The 18,484-nt window shown below is 44.8% G+C and overlaps 1 protein-coding gene across 4 annotated transcripts; it reads right to left on the reverse strand.

Moving 5' to 3' along the window:
- Positions 1–9,878: 9,878 nt before the first annotated feature.
- On the reverse strand, positions 9,879–18,484 carry LOC139175526 (uncharacterized). Of its 4 annotated transcripts, none has more exons than XM_070766675.1 (2): positions 18,300–18,484; positions 9,879–13,834 (listed from the first exon to the last, which is right to left on the reverse strand). In XM_070766675.1, exon 2 carries the CDS (start codon positions 13,791–13,793, stop codon positions 12,072–12,074), a length of 1,722 nt encoding a protein of 573 aa, XP_070622776.1. In that variant the 5' UTR covers positions 13,794–13,834; positions 18,300–18,484; the 3' UTR covers positions 9,879–12,071. The 4 variants fall into 4 exon arrangements, with proteins under 4 accessions (XP_070622776.1, XP_070622772.1, XP_070622774.1 ...); XM_070766671.1 differs by lacking the exon at positions 18,300–18,484 and adding an exon at positions 15,481–15,693; XM_070766673.1 differs by lacking the exon at positions 18,300–18,484 and adding an exon at positions 15,571–15,620.

The raw sequence follows: 18,484 nt of genomic DNA on the forward strand, positions 1-18,484 counted from the left end.
ATTATTATTAATTATTATTATTATTAATGGCTTACATGCCCGCAGAAATGGCTCCGCATGCCACTTGTGCCATAGGTTCGTCATCACAGGTCTGTATTAACAAAATAGGATGGATGTGTTTGCACATGTAGTTAAGTTACAATTGGAGGGTGTGTGTGGGGAGCATCACTCAGCCAATATGCATGTGTATGTCATCTCCATCTCACCCAAAATTAAAATGATAAATAATGAGCAAAATTTCTACAAGTAATGAAATGCTTCAGAAAATGGCTGGGTTTCTATAACATGCTTAACATACTAAACCTTGACTTTGCTTTTCCACGATGTTCATCATATGTGAACCATATACAGGTGGTCCTCGACTTACATCAGTTCATTTAGCGACTGTTCAAAGTTACAACGGCACTGAAAAAAATGACTTTATCACCATTTTCCAGTTACAACCATTGCCGCATCCTCATGGTCACGTGATTTTTACATTTGGATGGTTGACAACTGACTCACTTTTATGAGGGTTAGTGTCCCGAGGTCATGTGATCTCTTTTTGCGACCTCCTGACAAGCAAAATCAATGGGGTTGTGAGGACAATTCATTGGAACAGCTTGCCTTCAGAAGTTGTGGGCGCTTCGTCACTGGGGGTTTTAAAGAAAAGACTGGACAGCCACCTGTCTGAGATGGTATAGGGTCTCCTGCTTGGAGGAGTGGGGTCAGGGGATTGGAATGGAAGACCTCCGGTGTCCTGTCCAGCTCCATTCCGATTAACCTTTTGTGGGGGAACTCCCGTTCTAGCCTGCTTTTTCTGCAACCAATAACTCTTTCACTTCAACCAAGTGGAGTCGAGGGGCTTTCTTTCCCAGGGACCCAGCTGGGGAAAAGTCTGACACCCATTTTCAAAAGGATAAGGAATCATGCCACTAAAGGGCAGCTGTGATTGACATGACCAGGCATGCTCCAACTGTTTACAAACACTTCAGGATCGTTGTTGCTGTTCCCAATCTGGTCCACCAGAGGGCGAGCAACTGCTATACAGTATATTTCTAGACTCTGCCCTCTGCTAAAATACCATAAACTTCTTGAGTGCAGTTCTCAAGATTTGCCAAGCATTCACATATAAGAAACCTATGTCTTCCATTTAGTGCTTAAGACAAGTTTGTTTGTTTGTTTGTTTATTAGATTTGTATGCCGCCCCTCTTTGTAGACTCGTGGCAGCTAACAACAATAATAAAAACAGCATATAACAAATCTAATATTTAAAATAACTAAAAACCCTTGTTAAAAACCAAACATACACACAAACATACCATGCATAAATTGTATAGGCCTAGGGGGGAGGAATATCTCAATTCCCCCATGCCTGATGACAGAGGTGGGTTTTAAGGAGCTTACGAAAGGCAAGGAGGGTGGGGGCAATTCTGATCTCCGGGGGGAGTTGGTTCCAGAGGGCCGGGGCCGCCACAGAGAAGGCTCTTCCCCTGGGTCCCGCCAAACATTGTTTAGTTGACGGGACCCGGAGAAGGCCAACTCTGTGGGACCTAACTGGTCGCTGGGATTCGTGTGGCAGAAGGCGGTCCCAGAGATATTCTGGTCCAATGCCATGAAGGGCTTTATAGGTCATAACCAACACTTTGAATTGTGACCGGAAACTGATAGGCAACCAATGCAGACTGCGGAGTGTTGGTGTGACATGGGCATAATTAGGGAAGCCCATGATTGCTCTCGCAGCTGCATTCTGCACGATCTGAAGTTTCCAAACACTTTCTTTCTTTCTTTTTTTGAAAATAAATTTATTGTATACATTAAAAACAGGGTACAGAAAGGCAAAAGGGATATATATACTATACATTCTAACATTTATAATTTACTTACATAGTACACGTAGGTGGGGAGGGAGAAAAGAGGAAAGGTAGGGGGTTGGGGAAGAAGGGAAAGAGATATAAGGGGAAGGGGGATAGGAAATTTGAGCAAAAGGGGAGTGGTAAGAAGAGAAGGCCAGCGTTAGAGCTGGGGCTTTCATGATTTGCGGCCTGTGGTTGGAGTCCATAGGTGGTGTAACTTTCCCTAAAGTTTTATCCATATGTTTTGGATGTAATTGTTAGTGCCAATATGTATCAGTGGTTTAAGGGTTTGTTTTCTTTGTAATTTTGAAGTTTGTGTCAATCGATGTTTACAGTTTGTCCTTTCAATTTGATGTTATGATTTGTGATGTAGGTTGCTAGTTTTTCAAGTTGTTTTTGTTGGATATTTTTCTTGATGAATAATTTTTAAGTAATTTCTTTTTTTTAACCAGAGGTACCATTTGGGCATATTTAGGGAAGCCCATGATTGCTCTCACAGCTGCATTCTGCACGATCTGAAGTTTCCGAACACTTTTCAAAGGTGGCCCCATGTAGAGAGCATTACAATAGTCGAACCTTGAGGTGATGAGGGCATGAGTGACCGTGAGCAGTGACTCCCGGTCCAGATAGGGCCACAACTGGTGCACCAGGCGAACCTGGGCAAATGCCCCCCTCGCCATAGCTGAAAGATGTTTCTCTAATGTAAGCTGTGGATCGAGGAGGACGCCCAAGTTGTGGACCTTCTCTGAGGGGGTCAATTATTCCCCTCCCAAGGGTAATGGACGGACAGATGGAATTGTCCCTGGGAGGCAAAACCCACAGCTACGCCATCTTATCAGGACTGAGTTTGAGTCTGTTGACACCCATCCAGGCCCCAACAGCCTCCAGGCACCGGCACATCACTTCCACTGCTTCGTTGACTGGACATGGGGTGATACCTCACCCCATGCCCTTGGATGATCTCCAAAATACTAGTTTTATTTTGGGTAATTCACATATAACCTGTGAATTTAGGGAAAGGGAGGTTGAGACTTTGGGAAAGAGCAAATAAGACTATTAACGGTTTGGAGGCAAAAACCTATGAAAGAACGGCTGCAGTAATTGGCTATGTCTAGTCTAGTGAAAAGAAGGACTTGTGTGGTGTGATAAGAGTTTTCCAGTATTTGAGGGGGTTTCACAAAGAAGAAAGGGTCAACCTATTTTCCAAAGCTCCAGAAGGCAGGACAAGAAGCAATGGATGGAAACCAACTAAGAAAAGAAGCAATCTGGAACGAAGGAGAAACTGCCTGACAGAACAATTAACCAGTGGAACAGCTTGCCACCAGAAGTTATGGGTGCTCCATCACTGGAGGTTTTTAAGAGGCTGGACCGTCACTTGTCTAAAACAGTATAGGGTCTCCTGCTTGAGCGGGGCTGGGGGGGGGACTAGAAGACCTCCAAGATCCCTTCCCTCCCTTTTCTCATTAACCTTTTGCTCAGGAAAGCAGAGCTGAAGAAGTTTCTTAGATGAGAAGCAAAACATCTTCAAAGAAAAACCGGAAAGTCCAGTTGCCTCTTGAAAAAACACCTTTGGGGACATGTACAGTAGAGTTGGCAAGACTCAGGAGAGGGATTACAGACAAAGTTAATTGTCTTCTTCCTGCTGCTCTTCTTCTCCATTAGGGAATGTGAAGCCTGGCTGTAGCTAGTAGGCTCAGGTATGCTTTGAGGGATGGACAGTCATCACTTCTGCAAATCACCTGGTGGTGACTCACCCAGAGGATGCAGAGCACGGGGCAGCATTCCTGATCTCTGATGAGGGTGACGTCCTCCCAGTTTGCACATCTCTTAAGTCGGTAGATGATAAAGGCCACTGGGATGTCACAGGCTGAGTGGGTAGGATGTTGCGAGGCGGCTACCCAAACATTCATGGGAGCAGGATTTCCTCTACAAACCAAGTTACTGGTTTGCCTTGACAAGGGTAGGTTTGCTCATCACTAGGTTAGTCCAAGAACTAGCGGCTGCACTCACAGGTCATGCTAATCCTCCCCCGTTTTAACAAGGATTAGGTTGCGTGTATGATTTAGCAAAGTTGCAACCAGCTCAGCCCAGTTTGTGTTGGGCAAACCCAGAAAATGATGTAACACAAGAACCAGGTTGAATGGAACGTAACCCATGAATCAGAAATGAATGTTGTACAATGTTGGGTGAGACAATATTGGGTGTGTAGCTCATTTGCCAGAGGTGCTTGCTACCCAGAAGAGTAAATAGTATGATAACCTTGTCCAATTCTTTTAACATTAAATCCTTTCTGGTTCAGCGTATTGTAGGAACAAGTTCCTAGTACAGGGAGTCCTCAACTTACAACCACAATTAAGCCCAACATTTATGTTACTGAGAAATTGTAAAGGGAGTTTTGCCTCATTTTGCGACTTCTCTTGCCACATTTCTTAAGTGAACCACTGCTGTTGTTAGTAGCGTGGTTGTTAAACAGAATGAGGTTGCCTTGTTGACTTTGCCAGGTTACAAAAGGGGACCCACATGATCCTGGGACACTGCAACTGTCGGAAGTACGAGTCAGTTGGCAAGCATCTGAATTTTGATCACGTGACTAGGGGATGCTGCAATGGTCATGTTTTAACTGTGAACGGTCTCTAAATCATTTATTGTTAAGTCGAGGACTACCTGCATTTAAGCCAGTAGGTTACTTACCTGGGACCCGGCTTAAACCATTGCATTTCAGCAAGTGAGTTTGGAATTAGGACATTGTACGAATCCAACCATTATCTGTAGCCAAACAGGGGAAACCAGGCAGGGGTTGAACAGAGTTTGTTGTTTCCATCCATCACATCACTTCCTGTTGGATTGTGTCACGGGTAGGTGGGACCAGAGTCTCAAACAGCGTCAGAACCAGCATAGAGACCCCTGGTGACCCATCCTCTTGGTTCAACCAGCTCGTGACTCATCCTCTCGTTCAGCCTTGCTAGAAGCTGCTTCCAGATCAGGGAAACAAATGTGGTTTTTTTCCCCACACTGGCTTCATCCTTTTGCCTGATGTTTGATGTGGAAACACCTCGGCTGTGAAGGATTTGCTGCCGGCATTTCAGTTTTTCAAATTGCTCTTCCATCTCTCCCTCTGGTACAAAGAAAACTCCTCTTAAGCAGTAATGATCCAATGTATTTATTGTGAGGGCTCAAACCAGTTTGCAAGTCCAACTGACGCCTTAGTCAGCTATCTTGTGGTCATAAACATCCATAAAACCTGGTGTAGGTATTTGTTCCCCGCTTGTACAATACATTTTACTTAATCAGATTACGGTAGGGAGCTGCATTCACAGGTTAGACTTGATTTTGTGTTCCTCTTGGGAGCACCTTTTATGGTCCTCTATTTATTAAAGCAGCATAAATAGGTTTAGTCAGTAACTGAATTGGGAAAATTGTACACACACGACATATCAGGAGCGATGCAGAAAGAATTAACCATCCTACAATAACCACCCTTTACGTTACAGGCTGCTTGAAATACAATGATGTGTGTTCAACCAGCCTCTTTAACTAATACACAATCCTTAATAGTCCCCCTGCTTTCTTAATGTATAACTTCCATGGCCAGATGAGCGAGGAGGGCAGAATACAGAATAATGTATCACTGTGGAAAGGGACCTTGGACATCTTCTAGTCCAACTCCCTACTCAAGCAGGTGACTCTACACAAATGCCAAACCAATAAATGGCTGCCCAATCTCTTCTTGGAAACCACAAGTGATTGAGGCACCCACAACTTCTGAATGCAATCTGTTCCACTGGTCAATCGTTCTTAATACCAGGAACGTCCTCCTTAGTTCAAAGTGGGAAATTTGATAAATTTTGATACAGAGCCGTGGTGGCGCAGCAGGTAGAGTGCTGTACTGCAGGCCACTGAAGCTGACTGTAGATCTGAAGGTCAGTGGTTCAAATCTCATCACGGCTCAAGGTTGATTCAGCCTTCCATCCTTCCGAGGTGGGTAAAATGAGGACCCGGATTGTGGGGGCAATAGGCTGGCTCTGTTAAAAAGTGCTATTGCTAACATGTTGTAAGCCGCCCTGAGCCTAAGGAGAAGGGCGGCATAAAAATCGAATGAATGAATGAATTTCCATGTTATTTCTTCTGCGTTTCAGATATTCCGGGGGGAAAGTTGAACCCCCTCTTCTTCGTAACAGCCCTTCAGATATTGGAAAGCTGCTATCATGTCACTTCTAGTCCTTCTTTTCAATAGGCTACCCAGTTCCTGCAGCTGTTCATCCTATATTTTACTCCCCAGACACCTTATCATCCTGGTTGCTCTTCTCTGCACTGTTTCTAGAGTCTCAACGTCTTTTTTATATCGTGGTGAACAAAACCGGATGAAGTATTCGAAGTGTAGTCTGACCAGTTTAGTATAAAGCAGCACTGGGACATCTTGTGATCCTGAAACTATCCTTCTGTTGATGCAGCCTAGGGCTGTGTTGGTTTTGGCAGCTATAGCACATGGCTGGCTCACACTTAAGTGGCTGTCCATTAGGATCCCAAGAGCTCTCTCACAGCTTAGTCAGACAGCGCCTATTCTATACCTCTGTGTTTGGGTTTTTTTCTTTGCCTTGGTGTAAAACCTTATATTTCTCACTACTGAGCTGAATTTTGTTAGCTTGTGTTCAAGTCTTTCAACTTCTTTTGAATCCTGACCCTGCAGGTGAAACTCGAAAAATTAGAATATCGTGCAAAAGTTCATTTATTTCAGTAATGCAATTTAACAGCATCAAAAAAACACCGGCAGATGACATGGCTCCTCAAATCAACCCAGACTGTGGAAACTTTTGCATGTCATTTGGCAAACAAGGACCCAGAGTATGGAGGAAGAATGGAGAGGCACATACAGCAAGATGTTTGAGGTTCAGTGTGAAGTTTGCACAGTCTGTGTTGATTTGGGGAGCCATGTCAAAGGTCACAATTCAAAGTGTTGGTTATGACCTATAAAGCCCTTCATGGCACTGGACCAGAATATCTCCAGGACCGCCTTCTGCCGCACGAATCCCAGCGACCAGTTAGGTCCCACAGAGTGGGCCTTCTCCGGGTCCCGTCAACTAAACAATGTCGGTTGGCGGGGCCTAGGGGAAGAGCCTTCTCTGTGGCGGCCCCGACCCTTTGGAACCAACTCCCCCCAGATATCAGAGTTGCCCCCACCCTCCTAGCCTTTCGTAAGCTCCTTAAAACCCACCTCTGTTGTCAGGCATGGGGGAATTGACATGTTCCTTCTCCCTAGGCTTATAAAATTTATGTATGGTACGCTAGTGTGTATGATTGGTTTTAACTTGTGGGGTTTTTAAAATTAATGTAAATATTGGATTTGTTGTACATTGTGTTGCTGTTGCTGTGAGCCGCCCCGAGTCTGCGGAGAGGGGCAGCATACAAATCTGATTAAACTTAAACTTAAACATGTCATCTGCTGGGGTTGATCCACTGTGCTTCATTAAGTCCAGGGTCAATGTGGCCATCTACCAGGGGATTTTGGAGCACTTCATGCTTCCTTCCACAGCTGAGCTTTATGGGGATACTGACTTCAGTTTTCCAGCAGGACTTGCCACCTGCCCACACTGCCAAAGGCACCAAAACCTGGTTCAGTGGCAGTAGGATTACTGTGCTTGATTGGCCAGCAAACCTGCCTGATCTGAACCTCATAGAGAATCTATGAGAAAGATGAGATTTATGAGACCAAACAATGCAGAAAAGCTGAAGGCCCCTTTTAAAGCATCCTGGTCATAACACATCGGCTGTGCCACAGGCTGATAGCTTCCATGCCACATCGCATTGAGGCAGTAATTGCATGCATATGTATTCAGAACCAAGTTCTGAGTACATATGCATGCTTAGACTTTTCAGAGGTCTGATATTGTTGTATGTATAATCCTTGTTTTAGTGACTGCATGTAATATTCTAATTTTCTGAGATGGTGGATTTGGGGTTTTCATGCACTGTACCCCATAATCATCACAATTATTTCATTTCATTTCATTTTATTGGATTTGTATGCCGCCCCTCTCCGTAGACTCGGGGCGGCTAACAACAGTAATAAAAACAACGTGCGACAATCCAATACTAAAAACTAAAAACCCTTATTTTAAAACCAATCATACATACAAACGTACCATACATAAATTGTAGAAGCCGAGGGGGCAAGAATATCTTAATTCCCCCATGCCTGACGACACAGGTGGGTTTTAAGAAGCTTGCGAAAGGCAAGAAGGGTGGGAGCTATTCTAATCTCTGGGGGGAGTTGGTTCCAGAGGACCGGGGCCGCCACAGAGAAGGCTCTTCTCCTGGGTCCCGCCAAACGACATTGTTTAGTTGATGGGACCCGGAGAAGGCCAACTCTGTGGGACCTAATTGGTCGCTGGGATTCGTGCGGCAGAAGGCGGTCCCGGAGATAACCTGGTCCGATGCCATGAAGGGCCTTTATAGGTCATAACCAACACTTTGAATTGGGACCGGAAACTGATCGGCAACCAATGCAGACTGCGGAGTGTTGGTGTAACATGGGCATTTTTGGGAAAGCCCATGATTGCTCTCGCAGCTGCATTCTGCACGATCTGAAGTTTCCGAACACTTTTCAAAGGTAGCCCCATGTAGAGAGCGTTATAGTAGTCGAGTTTCGAGGTGATGAGGGCATGAGCGACTGTGAGCAATGAGTCCCGGTCCAGATAGGGCCGCAACTGGTGCACCAGGCGAACCTGGGCAAATGCCCCCCTCGCCACAGCTGAAAGGTGTTTCTCTAATGTGAGCTGTGGATCGAGGAGGATGCCCAAGTTGCGGACCCTCTCTGAGGGGGTCAATGATCCCCCCCCCAGGGTAATGGATGGACAGATGGAATTGTCCTTGGGAGGCAAAACCCACAGCCACTCCGTCTTATCAGGGTTGAGTTTGAGTCTGTTGACACCCATCCAGGCCCCAACAGCCTCCAATTATGACAAATCACGCCTGGAACTCTCTTGCCTTGCATGTAATGAGTCTCTCTTATATAGTAAGTTTCATCTTTATAAGTTGCATTACTGAAATAAACGAACTTTTGCATGATATTCTAATTTTTCAAGTTTCACCTGTATCTTCTAAGGTGCTGACTATTCCTAACAGCTTGGTGTCATCTGAAAAACTGACGAGTTCTCCTGCTATTATTTTAAATTGTTATCAAGATGTTGAAGAATACTGGGTCTAGGGCAGAATTCTGGGTTACACTGTGTACTTTTCTTCATAAAGCTTCATTGAGGGCTAGATGCTGAATGGGATTTATTTATTTATTTATTTATTCATTCATTCATTCATTCATTCATTCATTTATTAGATTTGTATGCCGCCCCTCTCTATAGACTCGGGGCGGCCAGTTACAGATCCATCTGTCTACCTCACATTTTTCTATATTATTAAGAAGTAATAAGTACAGTATTTGGTCAAAATGGATTTATAGTTGTCGCCTAAGCTATCTGGAATTCCTGAAATTAACTTTTCAGTGATGGGTTTAGGTGACTTCAAAATATGCTGAATTCAATTCTTATTATATACAGCTAACCATAGCCTCCTGGTTGTGGTTCATGGGTATTGAAGTCTAATATACAATATATGAAGTACACCCAGGACTAATGTTAAACATGAATGAAAAATATATTTTTTTCTTTTGCTATAAAAGTTCATAATAAATGACACACTGTAATCAGCAAAATGTTCCATTTGTTATTTTCTCCAAGCATGTAATATAGCTCCAATTAACCGTTGATGACCATAGCTATAATTTCATTTTAAAAATACATTTACCTCTAATTTTCTCCACCTTCCACAAAAGCTACTTTTTCCTTTCTCTCTTCTAGATTTCCGGATGTTAATTTTCTCTCTTCTTGAAGGGTTTTTGAGAAATCCCTCTAAACCTTTGGATGGTTTAAATCAAGGCATTAATTTCAATTTTGCTGCTTTAAGTTAGGAACACACATCTCTACATTTCACAGATTTTAGTATCTATGAAGATGAGTATCTCTTGAGAAGCAAGAAATGGGGACTTGAGCATTTTAAATTCAAATATTTAATTGCAAATGATTTTGTAATGGGCTTATTTGTTTAAATCTACACAGGTAGTCCTTAAATTACAGCAGTTCATTTAATGACTGTTCAAAGTTACAACAGCACTGAAAAAAAGGGACTTGACCATTTGTCAGTTACTATCTTTGCAGCATCCCCATGATTATGTAATCAAAATTCAGACAAAATTGGCAACTGGTTTCTGTTTATGACCTTTGCAATGTCCTGGGGTCATGTGATCCACTTTTACGACCTTTCGACAAGCAAAGTCAATGGGCAAGCCAAATAAAATTTAATAAACATTACTAGAAACAACCATAGATATTCACTTAACAGCGGTAGTAAGAATGGTCGTAAAATGGGGCAAAACTCACTTAACAAGGTCTGTCTTAATAACAGAAATATGGGGCTTCATTGTCATAAGTCGAGGATTACCTGTATTTACACTACTTTACTGATTTGATGAATAAAGGGACGCTTAAAATAAATAAATCAATACCTACTTTTTTCTTTCTTTCCTTACACTTCTTACCACTTTTCTGATTCATTTTGAGGATTTGATTACTATTTAAATGACCTCTGCTAGCTTCCAGGCAGCAAAGTCAGCCCTGCCCCATAGAAATACTTCAGCCCAGGCCTGATACTGTGGTTGTCATTTTATTGAAGAGAGTCTTAATAAAACAGGGTCCATCATACAGCACTGGGAATTTTCCCTCCGGGTTTGATGGATTTCTACACAGATCAGCACCTTGGCACTTCATCCATAACCTCTATTCTGTGCAACTCATTTTAGCTGCTCTGGTGTTCTTTGAAACATAACTCTTCTATAACTTCTGGCAAATTATTTAGCTCATAAACCAGAAGCTGTCTTTCTAAGCCAGTTATGGCTATTGCCTTTGCCAGATTTAGAATAGAATAACCGAGTTGGAAGGGACCTTGGAGGTCTTCTAGTCCAACCTCCCTACTCAGGCAGGAAACACTATACACCATTTCAGACAAATAGTATCCAATCTCTTCTTAAAAACTTCCAGTGTTGGAGCATTTACAACTTCTGGAGGCAAGTTGTTCCACAGATTAATTGTCCTCAAAGGCAGGAAGTTTCTTCTTCTTTCCAGGTTGCTTCTCTCCTTGATTAGTTTCCATCCGTTACTTCTTATCCTGCCTTCTGGTGCTCTGGTTGACACCCCCTCCCCTCTTCTCTATGGCAGCCCCAGAGTTAGATTGCTATCACATCACCCCTAGTCCTTCTTTTCATCAAACTAGGCATGCACAATTTCTCCCGGGGCAAAAGGAAAGGGGGAGGGAAATAAGTGGGGGGGGGGGGTTGCCTTAAAGTCCCTTCAAAGTCTTTTTTTCAAAGAAGCACTAATTGGTAAAATAATTTAAAAGAAAGGGGTTTTTAATCCATCAGTTCAGCTATTAAACAGTGATAGAGGGTTAGCTTTTCAGCAGTTAGGCGCTCTAGCTTGGAAGTGGATTGCAATCTCAGCTGCTGCTTTTCAGATGTCATTAAACCTTTACAGCAGAGCTCAGGCAGAAGATCACAGATTGCAGAATACCTTGCTCTGTATTACTCCGTGAGCCTGCCAACTTCAAAACTGCCTTCAAAAGTAAAAAGGTTTCCCCCCCCTTCAGTTTTGCTATCTCAACACTGGTTTAATGAAAATATTTCTGAATCAGTAATGAAGTTAAAAGCCTCGACTAATGACAAAAACACAACAACAGTCACTGATACTTCTAATCATAGATGATACTGTGAAGCAGGAATCCTCAACCCCGTCCATGGAATATCACCGGTCCGCGGCATGCCAGAAACTGGACCACACAAGCCAGCAAAGCCCCATCCACGGGATGCAGGCAGCATGTGAAACCATGTTCACACACACACACACAGAGTCCATGGAAAAAACATTCCGTGGTGCCCAATGGCAACCTTGAAGCCTGAAAGATGACCTCATCCAGATTCACTTCAGGTTACTTGGAATGCGGACACCCAAAAGGATGGGGGCTGCTGACCTACTGTGCACAGATGGTACACCTCACTTTTCTGTTTCTTCCTGTGGTGTGTATGTGTGTTTCGTTTAGAGCAAAGCATGCACAAAAATGTTTCCGACAAGTTATTTTTAAATATAAATGGCAGGTTGTTTGAGCATGTCCTTTCCTTGAGCCACAGGCCTTGTATCAATGAAAAGAAGCACTCCATTCCATGTTTACACTGTGGGAGGGAATTGCGAAGAAGAACTGTGCAATTTTCAACAGTTCTGAATAGCATTCGATGGCTTTAGCCTTCAGGAAGTATTTGGTCCACTTTTGATGTGAAAGCAGATGCTGGAATTCCTCTTCGTCGCTGGAAGCTTCCACAAATTTTTTCAGGTTGTTGAACTGATCAAAACACCTGATGTCGTCAATCTCTACGCCTTTGTCAATCAAATAAGTTATACATGCTTCCACGTCACTCCAGCTGGGCGTCTCACTCAGGGCCATCCAGGCAAAGCAGGAAAACTCTTGCAGAGATGCCATCCACATCTCCAGGTAGTCGATGCAGTCGCTGTAGAGGCGATGCACCGCGTCAGAGAAGGCGTCGCATTCTGCCTCCAGCCCCTCCTTGCGCTTGTCTGCCAGCATCCCCTTCACCGTCAGGGACATGAAGTTCTGGGCTCTACGGTCCAGCAGGATGGTGTGGACAGACTCCAGCGTCTTCATCACCTCCACCAGGGAGTTGTTTTCCCGCTCCATCTCTTCGATGTGCAAATGGAAGGCGTTCATCAGCGAGTGCATGTGCCAAAGGTAGAGCTCACCGAACTCGTGCTCAAAGAAAGTCTTGAGCACGGTGGGCGTGTTGCTCTGGCCCAAGAAGAAGGACTTCAGGGCCGAGTGCATCTGGAGCAGCTTCGTGATGCCGGGGAACAGGGACAGCCAGCGGGTCTTGCTGTGGGAGAGCAGCCGCTTGTATTCCACCTCCACAAACTCGCAGTATTCGTGCAGGGACTCCGGCCTCACCGCGTAGATGTGAAAGTACTGGTAGATCTTTAGGATGATGTTCTCAATGTCCACTTCGAGCCCGTCTGCCCCATGGTGGATGCAGTTGTGCAAAATGTGGGCGGGGCAACGTACCCCAATCAGAGTCTCTCTCTGGAGAGATCTCTTCAGCTTGGTGAACACAATTCTTGCCTCCTCGTCTAGCCCAAGTTTACGAAACATGGTGTTGCAGTTGTCCCCCGCGAATGCCACACACTTCTGAAGCAATCTGTGTTTCTTAAGGACTTTGACAAGAGAGTCTGAAACATCCATTTCAGTGGGAGTTTCCTGAGGTTCCAGGAGTTTGGTCTTCAAGCCGCCGTTCCTGTAGTCGTAATATTGGATGAGTACCGGGACCTTTTTCAGGGCCCTGTGGCTGCTGTCGTCTATAGCCACCCCACAGAAAGGGATGCCGTGTTCTTCCAGGGCCTTCAGGTCAAGGCTGACTGCATGCTGGGCAAGCACAGAGTTCTCAAGACCATCTATCCTGGTCCGGGTGTTGGAAAATTTTTGTGCTATCTCTGGGTCAGGAAATATTGTTCTAAACAAGTCAGACGTGCGGCCTGTTGATTTGTAGCTGTTGCAACTTGGGATAGTGTGCAATGGCAGTGTGCTGTCTGCTGCAGCTAGAGCATCCTCGGCTTTTGTGCCTGGAGTCCCCAAAAATTCGGTCAGCTTTGCAGACCAACTGTCTCCTCCAAGGGCTTTCTTGTGCTTTTCAGAGGACATGTGGTACTCCAGATCACTGGCACCTTTGTGTGCAACTGACACAAACGTGCCAGCTTTGCAGACCAAGCACTCTGCTTCATAGTCATCTCTACCTTTGCGAAAATGAGGATATTTCTGCTTCAGTTTGTCAGTAAAGACGCATTTTCGTTTAGGCATTTTATATCTTCAATGTGGCTCACAAACTGAGCCTGGGAACACTGCAGCAACAAAGTACAAGAACGAAGTCAGGAAAGGTGGATAAACTCTATCAGTATATTCAATTGATACATTCCATTTCAAATTAAACATTTATTCTACAGACATTTATTACGTTTATAATTAAAAAAATATTTTGCTTCTCAAAATTGGTATAGGCTGAAAGATGCCGCTTATTTAAGGTGAAGTCTAGCAGCTGCCTTAATTTTGATATTCAATGTCAATTCTTGAAACATTGTAACCAGTTTCAATTTTGAATTTTGAAGAAATGTCTTTTTGTTGTTCTGACTGTCATTTAAATAGTTACAAACTGTAACAAATTTTCACATATCTAGGGGAATAGAAGACAGATAGGATTCTCTGGTAACAGGAAGTGTTTCTGGCCTGTACCCTTTTTGGTGAATGGATCTCATTATGTATATAGTCTAAAACAGTGTTTCCCAACCTTGGCAACTTGAAGATATCTGGACTTCAACTCCCAGAATTCCCCAGCCAGCAAATGCTGGCTGGGGAATTCTGGGAGTTGAAGTCCAGATATCTTCAAGTTGCCAAGGTTGGGAAACACTGGCCTAAAATACTCTTGGATACTTTCTGTCAACCATCTTGTAGGAAAAAGTGTGCAAGAAAATTCTCAAGACAGCACACCATTAACTTGTGGAAGTCATTGCCACAAACTAAATACATTAAAGAAAGAGGGTCTGTCAAAGACTATTACAATTGAAGAATTACTAAGAAATACATAAGAATAATGGGGGCAGAGGAGGAAGGGACCCTCCCCCCAAGACCATGAGCAACCAATATTGCCTTGGCCCAATTCAGCACAGAGTCTCCTATGACTGGTAACCAGGGTTCCCTGGGAATAAACTAATGCCAGGTTAGTCAAATGACACAGATGTTGCTAAATGGTCCAATTTTGTCTCCTCGGGTCACCCTTACTTGCTCCTCAACCCATCATAAATTATTGGAGGGAAAAAGGCTTTCTTTATAAACCTCATCCTCTAACTCTTATTCTAGACATAAGATCCCATCTTTCATTACTAACGTGGCTGTGGACACAAGCATGTGTAGTCATGGAGAAAAACCTTTAGTTAAACCCTGGACCTTTCTCAGCCAAATGCCTATTTTCCCATTGAAAATGCCTTAGTGTTTCTTTTTTACGGGGGGAACAACAGTACTCATAACTATCTGGATAAAAATTTTCAATGAGGCACAATATGCATTGTCTCTCTTATTAAAGTTCATTCCACACCTTCAACCCTTTTTCTTTTGCTCATATTCCTTCCATCTTCACTTCTTTTCGGCTCTGTGATCCATGGGGCTGAGTGGGGTTCTTTCATACTGATCGCTAGACCATCAAAGATCTTTTGAGATGTTTTACGGCAATATCATTGCTAGACTCTCAAACAACAATAAATTAATGCAACACCGGACAAGCACATCAAATAGAAAAAGAGGTAAAGGAAACAGAAGACGTATCTGGGTGCAAAGTACAGACCATTGAACAAGGACACAGAGCTTTCTGTATTCTGCTTGCTGGCCAATTAGTGGCTGCCTGGATTCTTGCAAGCTAGTTAGGGCAGTCCCACACGTGCAGGCACTCCTACGGAGGCTGTCCCCCTAACCAACCCCCTGCGCCTGTTAGTCTCACCTCGTAGAAGGCAGGTACACAGAGAAAGCTCTGGATACCTTCTTTCCTTTTGGTGCCCTCCAAAAATCCTGGAACTGAACTCTCACACACCTACACACTCATCACACAAGCCCGGATGGAGGAAAATTCCATGCAGCTCCGGGGAGGGGGGGAGGGGGGGAGGGGGAGAAGAGGAAGTAAAACAAGATCCGGCTGCTGAATCGCCATCTTGCAAATCCTCCCCCTCCAAGTCACCACAAATAGAGGTAATCAAAAGGGGAGGGGGTGTGGAACCACCACCCTTAGGGTGAGTTTGCACATTTATATAATTCTGCAGTAGCTGTTGTCAGAGCAGGGGGGGGGGATATTTTGTTTTGAAAACCCAACACATGCGTGCACACATCCCCCCCCTCCCCCGGATGTATACAGTGAATCTGGAACAAAGGGTGAGAGGCTGGATTTCTAAAGCCCTCTAAATAAACAAGGCACAAAATATTGACTTTCTTTGTAATTCTTGCTTGACTCATGTCTTTCAGATGCCTTGTACAACAGGTTCCCATCCCCCTCAGTGACAGAACCCGCATGGCCTTTAACCATTACCTGCCATGGTTTGTGTAGGTATATTGATCTGTAAACCATGATTTAGGGCTCACAGGAACATAGGTTTACTATTTATTTAACAGACAAGGATAAAAACACTTCATGACTTAATCCAAGTGTGATTCAGTATCTGGATTTAGCTACCCTGTATGCTCCACTATGTATGATTCACTTGGTTTTAGTTCGGTATTTTGGAAGCTGTGTATAATTTATAAAGGGAAGTGTGGTGAAGTTTTGTGCAAACTCAGAATTGTCAGCAACGTCATTGCCCTAACGCCAGCCTCCTTAATCTTCTGTAAGTTTAATCATCTCCAGGAACCCTCCATCTGACATGGCTGCCCTATCCTTCTCAGGATTCAGACAGCTAAAAAGGCAGAGCCTTGCATGGCAGTGAAAAAGCATAAGCAATGAATCACTATTGTGTGCGGCCATTTCTTTGCAGCTAATTTACCAACACCTCTGAGCTGCAATCGTTACAAAATATAAAACTGGATAAAATAATAAATGATAAAACCGAAGGCAGAAAACATAAAGGAGTAAAACCGTCAAAGCGAGAAAACTCATTGGCACCAATACAATACAATTCAACCCATAAACATCTAGGAAGGGAACTGAGATTTCAGTAGAACTAGTGGAGGTTGTGAGAGCTCCAACACTTGAGACTTTCTAGGGAAGATTGGACGGCCATTTGTCTGAAATGTTGTAGGGACTCCTGCTATAGCAGGGGGTTGGACTAGATCAGGGGTCCCCAACCACCGGGCCACGGACCAGTACCGGGCCGCGGGGCATGTTGCACCGGTCCGTGGAGTCAGCAGCTGCCAGTCCTCCTGCCGCCGCCCCCTCCCTCCAGTGCTTCATCTCCCGCTGGGAAAGAGGCCTCGGGAGGCAGGTTCTGCCGGCCACAGGGCGATGGACGGGACAGAGGGGCGGGAAGGACCGGGAGGCTCAAGCCTCTTTTGGCTTCTGCCATAGCACGCCTATGCGTTTTTGGCTGGGGGGGAGGCAGGAGGGCTGGCCTGACCCCCTCCCTCCAGCGCTTCACCTGCCGCCGGGCAAGAGGGTTTGGGAGGCAGGTTCTGCCGGCCACAGGGCGATGGCGGGAAAGAGGGACGGGAAGGACCAGCACCCCTATGCTTAATCCCGCCCCCAACCACACCCCTTTCCGCCCCCACCGGGCCATAGAAAAATTGCCTTGCTGAAACTGGTCCCTGGTGGAAAAAACGTTGGGGACCACTGGACTAGATGACCTATAAGGTCCCTTCCAACTCTAATCTAATCTAATATTTTAAAGGGAGGCCTTTTCACCAGATGGAGGCCACCTCAGAAAAGTATATACAGTGATACCTTGTCTTACAAACTTAATTGGTTCCGGGACGAGGTTCTTAAGGTGAAAAGTTTAAGGTGAAAAGACAAAACAATGTTTCCCATAGGAATCAATGGAAAAGCGATTAATGCGCGCAAGCCCAAAATTCATCCCTTTTGCCAGCCGAAGCGCCCGTTTTTGCGCTGCTGGGATTCCCCTGAGGCTCCCCTCCATGGGAAACCCCACCTCCGGAATTCTGTGTTTTTACGATGCTGCAAGGGAATCCCGGCAGCACAAAAATGAGTGCTTCGCTGGCAACGGATGTCCAGACGTGGGGTTTCCCAGCGAAGGGAGCAACAGTGAAATCGCAGCATCGCAAAAACACCGAAGTCATCGAAACCCCACCTCCGGACCTCTGTGTTTTTGCGATGCTGAGATTTCACTGAGGCTCCCCTTGCTGGGAAACCCCACCTCCGGACTTCCGTTGCCAGCGAAGCACCCGTTTTTGCACTGCTGGGATTCCCCTGCAGCATCACAAAAACACGGAAGTCCGGAGGTGGGGTTTCCCATGGAGGGGAGCCTCGGGAATCCCAGCAGTGCAAAAACGGGGGCTTCGCTGGCAACGGAAGTCCGGAGGCGGGGCATCCCAGCGGCGGCAGTGGGTTTGTAAGATGAAAACAGTTTGTAAGAAGAGGCAAAAAAATCTTAAACCCCGGGTTTGTATCTCGAAAAGTTTGTATGACGAGGCGTTTGTAAGATGAGGTATCACTGTATACCCTTCTTAATCTCCTGAATGGAGGGGACTGAAAGCATCTCCAACAATGATCAATGCAGAAACTAGTATTTGTAAACAGTGGTCTAAAAATACTCAAGGAGCCCAATCCATGAGAGGCTCTAAAGGTCAAAACAGTGTTTTGAATTGAAGCCAGAAACCTACCAGCAGTCAACGGAGCAGGCACAACCTGGTTATCTGAAGCAGCATTCAAGTAGTCAGGTTTCTATGTAATCTTCAGTCGCACATGGTGGTAATCCAATCAGGTCCAGCTTCAAATAAAACTGCAACTGCTGCACCAGCCAGAGTTGGGCAAAGGACTCCAGCCACAGCATCCAGCAAGATTCCCA

Source organism: Erythrolamprus reginae, chromosome 13 (assembly GCF_031021105.1).
Source record: "Erythrolamprus reginae isolate rEryReg1 chromosome 13, rEryReg1.hap1, whole genome shotgun sequence".
Lineage (NCBI taxonomy): Eukaryota > Metazoa > Chordata > Lepidosauria > Squamata > Dipsadidae > Erythrolamprus > Erythrolamprus reginae.

Excerpts from the sequence above, each read along its gene's own strand:
- LOC139175526 (XM_070766675.1), bottom strand. The coding sequence starts at position 13,793 with ATGCCTAAACGAAAATGCGTCTTTACTGACAAACTGAAGCAGAAATAT.